The 14,043-nt window shown below is 41.5% G+C and overlaps 1 protein-coding gene across 4 annotated transcripts in view; it reads right to left on the bottom strand.

Annotated features, from left to right (window-relative positions):
* The window catches only part of DPP8 (dipeptidyl peptidase 8), a 60,928-nt gene extending 53,421 nt beyond the window's left edge, over positions 1 to 7,507 (bottom strand). For 2 of the 4 annotated variants that reach the window (XR_003515673.1, XM_027569904.1), the window contains exons 1-4: positions 7,314 to 7,507; positions 5,429 to 5,566; positions 2,930 to 3,199; positions 1,372 to 1,484 (exon numbers count right to left, since the gene is read on the bottom strand). Coding sequence is in view for 3 of the 4 variants with exons in the window: in XM_027569904.1 (XP_027425705.1) it covers positions 1,372 to 1,484; positions 2,930 to 3,199; positions 5,429 to 5,465 (420 nt within the window). In the remaining variant the exon portion in view is untranslated. Of the gene's footprint in view, positions 1 to 1,371; positions 1,485 to 2,929; positions 3,200 to 5,428; positions 5,567 to 6,525 lie in introns of all 4 variants that reach the window. The other 2 variants (XM_027569906.1, XM_027569905.1) reach the window with 2 other exon arrangements.
* Positions 7,508 to 14,043: the final 6,536 nt, after the last annotated feature.

Raw genomic sequence — 14,043 nt, forward strand, 5'->3', positions numbered from 1 at the left:
AATCAAGTATAAAAAATTATAGTTAAAAATCAGGGAAATGTGAACACTAGTTGAATATTTCATATGAAGAAAAGATCAACAATTGTTTAAGTTATGATAATGATACTGTGATAATATCTAAAAAGAATTTGTACCCTTTAGACACACACTGATTTATCTAGGAATGAAACAACGTATCTGGCTCTGCTTCAAAATAATCTAAGGGGTGGGGGTAGGGATTGCATGGGGGGACTGGTAGGGCTACAATGAAATGCAAAGAGTTGATAACTGCTGATAATCACATATGATTCTACTAGTTTGAAATTTTCCATAATAAAAGTTTAAAATAAAAAACAACTTTGATGGGTGCCTAGGTGGCTCAGTCATTAGGCATGTGCCTTCGGCTCAGGTCATGATCCCAGGGTCCTGGGATCAAGTCCCGCATCGGGCTCCCTGCTCCTCGGGAAGTCGGCTTCTCCCTCTCCCACTCCCCCTGCTTGTGTTCCCTCTCTGCTGTGTCTCTGTCAAATAAATAAATAAAATCTTCAAAAACAACAACAACAAACAACTTTGATTTATTAATTTGCAAACTGTTCTATGAGGAAACTACCATTATTTTGGTTCTTTCTGTTTTAAAGAAAAGTCATAAGCCTATGCGAAAAACAACAGCCCTGATAAATAGTTACAGTCAAATGATTAGTTATCATGGAAATTATTTTTTTTAATTCCTAAGAATAATATCACATTTTGGTTCATTTAACCCAAAATGCTATTTAATAAGGAAACACTCAATGTAAAATAATAAATGAGAACCAAATAGGCAAACAATTACACCCAAATTATCATCTTGTTCTTGGGGTGTTTTTAACTATTTGCTTTTTGTGTAAAGATAAGATATTGAGGAAAAAAACAAAACAAAACAAAAACAACCCTTAAGCTTTGATTCTACATAAACTGAAATCTACATTTAGAAACAAAAACTGAACTTAATACCTTTCCTTAACCCTTAACTTGGCACTGTTACTAAGTATTAGAACTATAAATTCAATTTAAAGATTTAAATAAAAAGCTTTCTGGAAATATAATTACTTCTTTTATATGAACAACTCTTCCCCCCAAATGTGAGAACTATGTAACTAACAAGTTTATAGAAGGGAAAGGTGATTAAACAGGGAGAAGCTAGTTTTAAAAATCAGAATTATATCCCTTAGTTTCAGATGTTGAGAATTAAATGGAATTTAACAGTCATACATTCAAAAATATAAAAATATTTTAATTCTTTTTGAGTCACCTCTACCTCAAATATAAAACCCCACTTGAATTTCTGCCTCTCAGTAAAGGCAGTATCTGAAAATGTACACCAATCACAGGAACAGCATTGTTTAATCCTACCTGAAAAAGATCCAAAAGAGGCTTCCAAGAGAGCATTAAGACTGCTGCTCTGTTGATGGTTTTGGGTATTTCAGAATAAAACAATGTATTTTCTCTGTTCTCACCAGACATAGCTATAAGAGAAAACAATCATTTAAAAATTATTTTCAAAAATAGCAATCTACTGCAATCACAGTCTAAATACATAATGCTTTAAAAAAAAAAAAGATTTATTGGGGCGCCTGGGTGGCTCAGTTGTTAAGCGTCTGCCTTCGGCTCAGGTCATGATCCCAGGGTCCTGAGGTCGAGCCCCGCATCGTCTCCCTGCTCTGCAGGAAGCCTGCTTCTCCCTCTCTCTCTGCCTGCCTCTCTGCCTACTTGTGCTCTCTGTCAAATAAATAAATAAAATCTTTAAAAAAAAAGATTTATCCATTTTTACAGAGACAGATTTCAAAATATCAAATAATCACTATAAAAAAAAAATCACAAATTTCTACATGACCAAAGGCATTAAAGGCTAAAGACAAATTAAACCTCAGAGGAAAATATCACAATGGGTTAACTCCCTCACTATACCAAAAAAAAAAAAAGTTTTAAGAAGAAAAACACCCACAATCCAATAAAAAACAGACAATGATTATAAATCAGTCACAGAAAAAGAAATACAAATGTCTCTTAAATATGTGAAAAGATGCTCAACCTCACTTAGAATTAAAATTACAATGATTAACCTTGTTGGAAGGATAATTTGGCAATATCAACCAAAATTCAGAATACACACACCTTTTGCCCCAGCAATTCTACTCTTTGGAATTAGTCGTATACATAAATTCACAAATTCACAATGATCCACTACAGTGATATTCATTGCCTCATCTTTTGTAACAGTATAACAGAAAAACCTAAATGCCCCTTATTAGAGGCATGGTTAAGTAAATATGGCACAATTATATAATGGAATACTCTTTTAAGTTATTTAAAAAAATGCATCTGCAATTACTGATGTGGACTAATGCAGAGAGTATCTCTAAAAAAATATATATGTATATGAATGAAATAACTTTGGAAGAAAGGAGTAAACCTACTTTTAAAAATTTAATAAGCAAAGGGCACCTGGGTGGCTTAGTTGGTTAAGGGGCCGACTCTGATTTTGGCTCAGGTCATGATCTCAGGGTTGTGAGGTTGAGCCTGTCCTTGTGGAGTCTGCTTGTCCCTCTCCCTCCCCCTGCTCATGCTCTCTCACACGCATGCTCTAAAATAAATAAAATTTTTAAGAAAAATTTAATAAAGAAGTCAGTAGCATAATATATCTAATTTAGGCAGATGTTAAATGTGGAGTCAATAGGCTCAGGAAAAAGACACCAAAACCAGCCTTGGTTTAAAAAAATGAAAGCAGCAACTGTTAAGAGTGGTTTTACTGTTTGTGTTCCTAATCTGACCATTCCTAAGGAAAGGCATTTTGTTCCTTTAATGGAACATCATTGATTCATTATTTATTCCCCAAAATTTGAGTGCCAATTGTATCTATATTTTGAATTAAGAAAGCATTTCCTCTCAGAAACTATGACTTCATACTCACCAAGGTAATATATCCTGTCTGAATGAGGCCCATCTGGATCATTCCTCTTCACAAACATAAAATCATGTGGTGCCTTCGCCATCATGTAGCCATGATATTTTCTGGTATCAGCAAGGAGCTTTTTAAGCTGACTCCAGGAATATCGCTCAACATAAAATGGCTCCAATTTAGGCCGATCCTGTGATTCAATATTCTCCTCACAATCTGCAGTTTCAAAGATCTCAACACCCAGCTGTTCTGTTTCCATCGCTGCTGCCATGTTGCATTTTCCTAGAAAAATAAGGCACATGAAGTTGTTCACAGGCCTGCCTTCTTTTATATTAATGGGAATGAAAGTCTGATAGTGGTCCCCCCACCAAAAAGGCAAGGAAAAAAATGCTCTTCAGCATAGTTGCAACAAAACCTAGTAAGAAAAGTAATAGTTCCACCTTCTCGGTGTTCAGTTTAAAAATGAGATTTTTTAAAAAATTGAGGTCATGTCTGTTTCACTGTGACTATAAATCCTTTTAGGAACTTTTATAAAAGGCTGTCCTTACCTATCTCTTGCCAAAATTCCTTTTTTCTTTCCCACACTGGAAGGAAACAGGCCATATGCCAGTTGGCTGCTATGCTCCATCCAAGAGCATGTCAATAGTGAATCTAAATGTGCTAAGGGAGTTAAGTGTTTTTGCACTTAAAAAAGTAACACATTTGATAAATGTGGACTTCAGTTAACAGAAATAATCACGACCAGTTTATTATTAGAAGAGTAATAAAATTGCAGCAAACAATGTACTTGTAATAAACTTCCTAGGACACTTACCAAGATAACACTGTTTCCCTTTAAGTGGAACTCCAAACAATAAAAGACTTAACTGGCTGGTACATTTTTCTTTGTCTTCTGCTCTTGCCTAGACATCACTATCTTATGATCACTTTTGGTGACTATAAGGAATTTATGTAACTATTATTGCAAATTATATAACTTTTACTCTCATGATTAACTGGGAGAAAAAAGATACTATCTTCAAGCAGCTTTAATGAGGTGAAGTAGTTTATGCAAAAAGCATTTAATGTTTGTACTATTAATATTCTGACAAAAACCTGAACCCAAATTTGCAAATTTTCCAGTTCAACCCCAAAACAGTGTTAATATTTCATCTCCTAATGATATTTCTTTTCATTTTACAAATTCAGAAGGGGATGTATTTTCCTTTATCTATTTCAATATTTAAACAATATTTCAATATTTAAAGCAGCGATGTATCAGAAAAAATAACAAGAAGTGTTATAACAAGCCACTGTGTGATATTCTGCCATGCATTATTCATGAAACTATCAAAAAGAAGCAACACAAACAAAAATTCTGGAGCAACCTGTGGATTTGGGAGAGAAACAGATTATATTTATGTAACTACCTCTAGAACAACAATCAATGCATGGTTGTGTATTTAATACGATGTCTTTTTTTAAAGCTCAATTTCCCAGGTTAACAAGAGTCCAGGGTAACTACCAACCACAGAGAAAAAGTAATTAGCAGGCGTGGGTTGTGAATGAGTCCACCAGGCAAGCATTATGGCGTGCAAAATGAGATGAACTGTGTGGCCAGGATAGTGTGTCTTTTTTTATGGTACAGTGAACTGTACTATCATTTTCAATGTAACAGTAGCAAAAGTGACCAGAAAACCCATTCAAGAATTCTATCAGGTATCCAACCTGTAACATTACTACAATGGGGCATTTACCTCCAAGGACCAAAATCCAAACAGCTCAGCAGAGAAAAAGTCATTTAGCTCAACTGCTACTTAGCACACTGATAGTAAGTGGCAGTATATGAGAGTGGAGACTGCCCATCTAAAAGCTAGTGGGAGGCCTATTTTCTATCAAATATAGAATATAGTCAGTGGGTCTAGCTTGATTTCTAAGAGTTAGGGACAAGTGAGAGAAAAAGCTACACAAATCATGCTCATTATCCTCAACTGCCCAATTTTTAAATTTGGAAGTTCATGTCCAAACCACTACTCACAAGAATAAGGCTAGGGAATAGAACCAGGAAGCTCAGCAGGCAGATTTCCCAAGGCTTACTGCCCAGGTTCTTGAGTCACCGTTAACTTGACATCTCTCCTATGTCAAAGTTGCATTAGCTTGCACTCATTAATAGCGAATTACCTGCTCTTCCTAAATTGTACTAGGTTTCTGGACTATTTCTGTCTCTCTACACACACACATACACACACACACACACAAATTTTACAGTTCAAATGACATTCTACTACTCTGTTTATAGTAAATGAATATCCCACATTTTCTAGGATATTTTAGTAATTTACACAAATGTGTAACAAAATGATTTAAGTTCCAGATTTCCATAACACTGTATATTCAAATACTTTCTCAAAGTTCTAATTTCAAAAATTAGAGAAGAGACTCCGCATACATTTTCAGCACGTATATGTGCTGCATATACGTCACTGCCCCACCTACCTCCTCACTTAAGGCCCTTCCCTCAAAAGTGCCTACCTGATTGTATTTTCATCTGCTCAGATCTCTTCCACATTCAAAGAGATCTTTTTTCAAGTGACTCAACTTCAAGCATAGATCCCTCTGCTCATCTTGCTCTCTTCTCACAGGAGTCTTTCCTTTTCTCACCATCCACTCCTGCTCACCAGGATAACGAAATAAGATATAAGGCTGTTGATCATTATTGAAATGGATATGTGGCCAAAACGATTAAATCTAAAGTCCCAAATAGTATATAGAAATATTCTTCTTGGCGTAATATATAATTATATATAATGCCTGCATTATTTTGTATCTGTATTTTAGATTATCAAAATCATAATTTTTAAAAAATTTCAGAAATGTATAGCCTAATTTTCTCAAAAGGATATCCTAACAACAGTGTAAATCCTGACATCTAGATGTACATTAAAAGGAAAATTATGGAAGAACTTTAGAAAGTACAAAAGGCACACAAATGTGAGGTTACTCAGGTGGCTATTGCAAATCCTCAAAAATGACAGATGATTACTAACATTTATTTCTGTGTGCTTGGTCCTGTTCCTGCTTTTACATTAATAATACATTTGTATTATTTTACATAATACATATTGAGCTGGTTGGAGACAGAGTAGACTTGTAGAACAACCAAAAAGAGTTATAAAACAGGCCATTTTTGTGGAAAGGGAACTAACTTTTTCTCATAAGACCAAGAATGTGCTATCCATTTTAAGTGCATTCCACTTTTGCTCCTTTCCTTTCTCGCTATAGTCTGAAAATAACTGAATTAGGTAACTTTTCCATAAAAGGAAGCATTACATTGTTCTGGAATTCCAGTAAAAGAAAGAAAGAAAGAAAAAAAAAAGAGGATCTGTGATTACACTTGTCATTTCATTATCAGTTTTAATTCTGGGCTCTCACAGCCCAAGTAGGCGATGGAGAGAGATGCGCTGAGAAAAGCTCGGGGCAAATGGTGGGAAAACAGTGAAGTTACGCTAGCCTAAGAACAATGGACTAAGATGTCAAGACACCGTCCCATGCACTAAGCCCCTCACTCAGAGAAGAGCATCTTGGGTTAGAGAATAGCTTCAGAACTCCTGAATCTGGATGTACTCAACTGTCATTCTTATTTTTAACCCAAGAGCCAAAGAGTCGTCCAGTTGAACGCCGAAACGCCTCACTGAAGCCTAGCTATTTCACTCTTCAGGGTCCACAGCTAGTTGAGAGGTTCATTATCACTGACTGGGCCAAAGATCTTGGAAAGCTATGAATGGGGAAGAAGAGGAGAGGTGTAACAGAGAATGCTGAGAATGGGGGGATGCCAAGTCTTAGAAGTCTCAGGAGAAAGTGTGTGAGGGGAGAGTTGGAAAGAGGGAAAGAAATGTATCTATCCTGCCCCGGGGTGTGTGAAATAGAATGAGAAGGGGCCGGTGAGCAGGGAGGGAATCGACCTAGAGTGAGGCAGGAGGAAGGAAAAGAACACCGGCTGGGAAATCAGAAAAATCTCAGTCCGAATCCGATCCGCCACAGTCGAACTTTAGGCAGATCCCTTCGCCTCTGCGGGCTTCCGTTTCCTCATCTGCAAGCCCGGGCAATACCCGGCTCCCAACCCCAGCGAGGCTCAATTAAGATAACGGACGTGGAAGTCCGGAGGCCAGCACCCAGCGCTCAGGGGGCGCCCAGTGAACGTTGGTGGAATCGGAATCTGAGAGCCTCGGCTTCCTCTTCCGGCAAGCGGGGCCTCGCCACCAGCTGTGACCCGCGCAGGGCGGCGCGCCGGGTAAACCGCAGAGCGGGCTGACCCGGAGAGCGCGCCGGGCGGTTCCTCGGTGAGGCGGAGCGGGCCCGCCGGGCTGGGGCCCAGGCCTCGCGGGCGAAGGGGAAGGAGAGGGGGCGGATACTGCACCTTCCCCCCCGGCCCCGCCCGGAGCGTCCCGACGCGTGCTACGGAGCGGGCCTGCGCCGCTTCATGCCGCGCCGCCTCCACTCCCGACCCCGCTGCGGCGGCTTCCTCGGCGACCGAGCCGGTGGTAACCCAGGCGGTGAACACGACACTTAAAGGCGGTGGCGGCGGCGGCAGCGGCGGCAGCGCTCCGCACTTCCGGTTCCTCGCGACCCGCCCTCCCACCAGCGAGGGCTCAGCGGGGCCAAGAAGGGCGCCGCTCCCTGCTGGGTGGGGTGCGTTGCCACAGTGCAGTCTAGTGGCCGGAGGAACAAACCCGGCGCGGGACGAGGGCAGATGTAATCCAGAAAGAGGCAGCGACTTGCTAGAAGTCGCAGGACGCACTGTGGCGCGCCTCTACTTATTCTTTTTTTTCATTCAACAAATATATATTGAGTGCCTGCTATGTGCCAGGTAGAGTTGTAGATTAGAGCAGGGAGCTAGCCAGCGAAAAATCCCTGTTCCTGAAGGGAGGTGACGGAGGGGAGAGGCCGAGGCGGGGGGTTGGGGTATCTTTTATTTTTTATTTTTAAGATTTTATTTATTTATTTGACACACAGAGAGAGATCACAAGTAAGCAGACAGGTAGGCAAAGGGAGAGGGAGAAGCAGGCTCCCTGCTGAGCACGGAGCCCGATATGGGGCTCGATTCCGGGACCCTGGGATCGTGATCTGAGCCGAAGGCTCAACCGACTGAGCCACCCAGGCGCCCCAAAGCGGTTCACTGCGGTGGTGGAAAGAAACCTGAACTTGGAATCAGAAAGCTTGGCTCTCATACTAGTTATCTTTAGCAGGTCACTCAATCTCTTTGAGCCATGGTTAATCTGTAGAAGAGATGTAACAGATTAGTTATACTTAAGAAAAACCATATGTATCACAATAACACATAAAGATGAGGGAAGTGGGGACGGGACTAGGGCAGGAAAGTGAGTGACTTGCAACAAGAGGAGTTCCCTTCACCCATAATCTTTGTCCTATTTTACACCATACCTTGTCTGAGAAAGGGAGCCAGGCATGATTGGGAAAGTGGCAGGTGTAGAACAGAGCGATGGAAAAAGAGGGCTTTCCCCTCTTTCCTATTATTACAAAGAGCAATGTGTCAGAGGTGTGTGTCATTAGGATTTATTATAATGGCACTAATAAAAGATCCATTTGGGTGCCACGTTCCATTCCTCATTGTGTAGTTACTCACTTTGAGGCTTTTTTTAGTTGGACTCCCTTAAAAGAAAAGTACAGTCATTTTCACTGGGACTGCTCTGTGAATTTTCTGCAAATGACCTGAAAGTAGGTTTTAAGGCTTTGAATGCATATTGCACATACTAACAAAGTACAATGTAATATCTTGCAGTTCATTTCCTTCAACCAAGTGTTTGTTGAATTGCTGCCATGTGCCTATCACTGTTCTAAGCATTGGGGTTGCAAGAGTGTATAAAGTAGACAAGATCCCTTTGTGCAGTTTACACCCTAATAAGAGGAAAAGGTCCTCGCAAAAAGCAAGCAAACAAAAAATATATGATTTTATAGATTAAAAAAAAAAACAAGCTCTGGAGAGGTTAAGTCACTTGGCTAATTATGGATTGATCTAGATCAGATTTCTTGGTTTTCAATCTTATTTTCTCTATGGTGGGCTTAAAAAGCCTCAAACCAGAGAAAGCTGTAGGGAATATCTCCATCACCTACCCTGGCAACCTTGCATGTATCTCCATAGGCCTCACCGGCCCTGAACCAAAGCTTATCTGAGTCTTAGCAGAATGCTTTGTGATCCTCCCAGAACAGCAGATGTAAGGCTTATGAGGATCTTAGGGCAATCTCCCCTGAGGGCTTCTTATCTCCCAGGTTCTGATGAGGTGTGGACTTCGTGCCCCATGCCCTCAGAATAGAGCTGCAGAATATAAGAATCACTTAGCTGCAGTCTAGAATGGGCTCCTCGGCAGCTGGGTATCCCACAACTTACACTGCAGTCATCTGGCCTCTTCTGTTTCAATATTCTTTGTTTGGATTTGTGGGCTAAGGACCACTGGCAGCTGGGACCTTAATGCATTCTTCCTTTTGTTGTATAGGTAAGTAATAAACTGTCTGAATCTAAGGTGGCTCCTGTATCTTTACTGGCTGACTCAGTCAGGCCTGGGTCTTGCCAAGCTTGTGTGTGTGTGCTTGACAAAGCCTAGTCAGCTCTTTGGGGCCCTGTGCTCTAGGAACTCATTAGGAAAAGGCAAGTTGTCTAGCACACGAGACTGAATAAATAGCATGGCAGTGTTGACACAGATGTGCCTGCATAACATCACAGTCATGTTCTGGCATAATGGAGGGCAGGCAGGAAGTGTGAGTAAAAGCTAGGGTGGCAAGGTCAAGGGAGAACCATTCCTAGGGAAATTGGGGCTGCATTCGGAAGCCATGCCTGTTTGAGGCAATCAGGTCCTTGTCTGGGTCTGGGCTTATGTTTTAGAAACCCCGACAGTTTTCTACACTGGGCCTCAGCAGAGACCAACCCAACAGTCCTTCTGTGTGTAACACTCCGTGATCTTCAAGCAGTGGTACTTTTCCTCTTGTACTCATGGGTAAGAGCAGGCACTCGAATCAGCCAGATGTGGGTTCTCATCTTCTCCTTACTGACAGTGATATTGGGCTTTCCTAAGCTTGATTTCTCTCATCTGTAAAATGAGTTCGGTAACGGGCGCCTGGATGGCTCAGATGGTTGGGCATCTGCCTTCGGCTCAGGTCATGGTCCCAGGGTCCTGGGATCGAGTCCTGCATCCAGCTCCCTGCACCTTGGGAGCCTGCTTCCCTCCCTCTCTCTCTCCCTCTCTTTCTCTCTCCTCCTCTGTCTCTCATGAATAAATAAATAAAATCTTTAAAAAAAATGAGTTTGGTAACATCACTGAAATGAATGAATGAACTATATAATGCATCTAAAGTGCTTAGCAATGCCTGGTGCACATTAAGCATTCCATTTATTAATTATATTCATAAATGGTGGTGATGATGATAAAGATAACAGAAACTTTTCCTCTGAGGAGATAGGAAAGGAAAGAAGAGGCAGCCAAGGTAAACATGAGCCCTGGATGTGTCCCCGAGATTTACTATTGAAGCTGGGACCATATCCCCGGGAAAGACCATCCTCGCTCTGTCCCTCAGCCCTCTGATTTTATTCATACACATGCACACACACACACACACACACACACACACACACACACACACACCTATACTAAAAATCAAAGAATCACGGAATCAACAAATTGGGAGTGATTTTGGAGATGATCAAGCCTAATTCTTTTATTTCACAGAAAGAAAAACAAAGGCCCAGAGAGGGAGTGTGACTTGGCCAAAGTCACACAGCTACTTATTAGCAACTCTCACATGGAACTTCCAAAATCAATTGACCACATGTGTTAATCTTTTCCTAGGTTTAGAGCATGACCCAGACCACAGGACAAGAAAATTCTGGGAACTCTGGCTTCCAGAGGGGCATGCCCCAGCCTTGCTAGGTAACACTACCTGTACACCTCCAGGCAACAATAAGCATCATTCTTCCCAATTTGAACACAACATTCTAACCATTACAGAAAGATCCACCCATCATTTCACTACTCTATCACTTTTTTTTTGTTTTGTATACATATTTTATATAGGTAGCAGGATCAATAGCTTCAAGCCACATGCAGATTTGTACTACATTTAATTTCCTTAGTTTTTCCATAATTCAACTCAACCTGTATTTAAATGACCCATTTCACCTCATAGTAAAAAATGTAATCTTGATTAATTCCAGGCACTCCCAGTCATTCAACTCAGCATCCTTCCTGGTGAAGGGGATAATGGCCAGTCCCGGTTCTATACCAAGATCTCCTATGATGTCCTTTGTCCCAGCTGTACTGGTCTGAAGAGTGTCCTCCCCAAATCCATGTCCATCCAGAGACTAATAATGTAACCTTACTTGGAAATTGGGTCTTTGCAGATGTTATTAAAGTAAGATCATGTTAGAGTAGAGTGGGTCCCAAATCCACTGACTGATGTCCTTATAAGAAGGCTATATGAGGAGCGCCTAGGTGGCTCAGTAGGTGGAGCATCTGTCTTTGGCTCAGGTCGTGATCCTGGGGTCCTGGGATCGAGCCCCACATTGGGCTCCCTGTTCAGTAGAGAGCATGCTTCTCCCTCTCCCTCTGCTGCTCTCCCTGCTTGTGCTCTCTCTCTCTCTAATAAATAAAATCTTTAAAAAAAAAAAAAGGCCATATGAGTCCAGAGAAGTCCTCATAACCCCAGAGAAGGTAATGCAACAATAGAGGTAGAGATTGGCATGAACCCCTACAAGCCAAAGAGCATCAAGGATTGCCAGCAACCAACAGGTTGAGTTCTTGCCTAGAAACTTCAGGGGAGCATGGTCCTGCCAGCATCTTGATTTTGGACTTGTAGCCTCCAGAAGTGTAAGAGAAGATTTCTGTTGTTTTAAGCCCTCCATACCCCCATTTGTGATATTTTGTTATGGCTGCCCTAGGAAATGAACATACAAGCTAATCTTCAGGTACGACCTCCCAACCCCCCATCATGAGGTACCCGATGAGATCTGTTATCTGTCAGTCTCTAATTGGCAGTCCACACTCTTCTGTTCCTTTCTGCCCCAATTGTTAGTCCTTCTTACATACTCTCCTGCACCTTTACCCATACCCACATCCAGGAAGCCTTGGGCCCTCTTGCTAATATTCAACCTTTATCTCCAGTAGGTTTGGCTGCTTCTCAAGGGTCTTGCACTAATGCCTGGTCATGAGCACAGGGCTTTTCTTTCCCTAGTTCCCTAAACCTGCCATGGGTGTCGAGGGGGGAGTATACTATTCCCTTCAGCTTTGGATAAGCCCTTAAGGGGGGAGGTGAGGGGAAGATTCAGGCTCCTTCTCAAGGGCACTCCCTTAGTTCCCCCTGCCCCTTTAAAAAAACCATCCTACTGGGGTGCCTGGGTGGCTCAGTCATTTGGGTGGCTGGCTCTTGATTTTGGCTCAGGTCATGATCTCAGGGTCCTGGGATGGAGCCCTGCGTTGGGCTTTGTGCTCAGCGGGGAGTCTGCTTGAGGATTCTCTCTCTCCTTCTTTCTCAGCTCCTCCCCCTACCTGCTCTCTCCCTCTCTCTCTCTCAAATAAATAAATAAATCTTTCAGGGTGCCTGGGTGGCTCAGTCGGTTGAGTATCCAACTTTGATTTTGGCTCAGGTCATGATCTTAGAATCCTGAGATCAGGCTCCAACACATCTGGCTCCACTCTGAGCATGGAGCCTGCTTGAGATTCTCTCTCTTCCTCTCCCTCTGCCCCTCCCCTCACTCATGAGCACTCTCTCTCTCAAATAAGTAAGTAAATAAATAAATAAAATCTTTATTTAAAAATAAAATAAATAAATAAATCTTAAGAGAATTCTCTTGGGGTTTACTGAACTCCAAAGTCAGGTTTATGATTTGTGTAAATGCCACTGAGCAGAGTCCCTTACTTCTCTTTTGACTTTTTTCTCCCTATTCTGCTTGGAAATTTTTTATTTAGTTTGCATATTATTCCAAATATTTTACTGTATTTTATTTTATTTGTTTCCTTTGTATTTAAATTCAAGTTAGTTAACATATAGCATAGTATTGGTTTCAGGAATAGAATTTAGTGATTCATCACCTACATCTAACACCCAGTGCTCATCACAAGAAGTGCCATCTTTAATGCCCATCGCTCATCTAGCCCATCCCTCCACCCATCTATTGCAAATAATTTCTGTTTTACATGTGCATCCAGGTTTAAAGAGAAGAATTTGATATCTCTGTTCTCTGTTCCCATCATTACAACTGCAGAAGAGCAAGGGTTGCCACATCCTAGCCCCCTAAATTGGGAAGGATCAAGGGTTATAAAGAAGCAAAACAAAAACACAAGATACTTCCCTGTATTGCAGCACTACGTAAAGTTGCAATTGGAATTTTTGAAAAAAATTTAAATTTTTATTTTATATAAGTAATCTCCACGACCCATCACGGGGCTTGAACTCACAACCCTGAGATCAGGAGTCACATGCTCTTCTGACTGAGCCAGTCAGGCACCCCTGTAATTGGAAATTTTGTATTTTTTTAATCATAAACATTTTCAATATTGCTAGTTTCTAATTCACCATTTTGCACTGCTGTATTGTTTTTCCATTGAGTAGTTATACTACCATTCATTTGGTCATTTTCCTTGTGTAATTTCCAATGTTTCACCACGGAACACCACAAACGCCATGAACCTTTCTTGAAGTTATTTTTATTTTTTTAAGATTTTTATTTATTTATTTATTTAGAGATAAAGAGAACACACGAGTGGGGAGAGGGACAGAGGGAGAGAGAAAGAATCTCAAGCACACTCCCCGCTGAGAGCGGAGCCCGAATGGGGACTTGATCTCAGGACCCTGAGATTATGACCTGAGCCGAAACCAAGAGTCGGACTCTTAACAAATGCATATAGATAGATGATTTTTCCTCCTACTATTACACTACTTTTCACACAAAGGGTAGCATACCAACTGTCTGCACCTGGCAACCAGGCAGGCAATTCGGAGAGGCATGCACACACCTGCTGATTGGAAATTGCCCAGGCGGCCGCCTCAGGCTCTGGCGTCACGGGCCGGTCACACCTTTGCTCGGCTCCGCCCCCTCCCGAACCGAGCTGAGGCCAAGAGCCCACAACGACACCGCCCAC

This window comes from Zalophus californianus, chromosome 6 (assembly GCF_009762305.2).
Source record: "Zalophus californianus isolate mZalCal1 chromosome 6, mZalCal1.pri.v2, whole genome shotgun sequence".
Lineage (NCBI taxonomy): Eukaryota > Metazoa > Chordata > Mammalia > Carnivora > Otariidae > Zalophus > Zalophus californianus.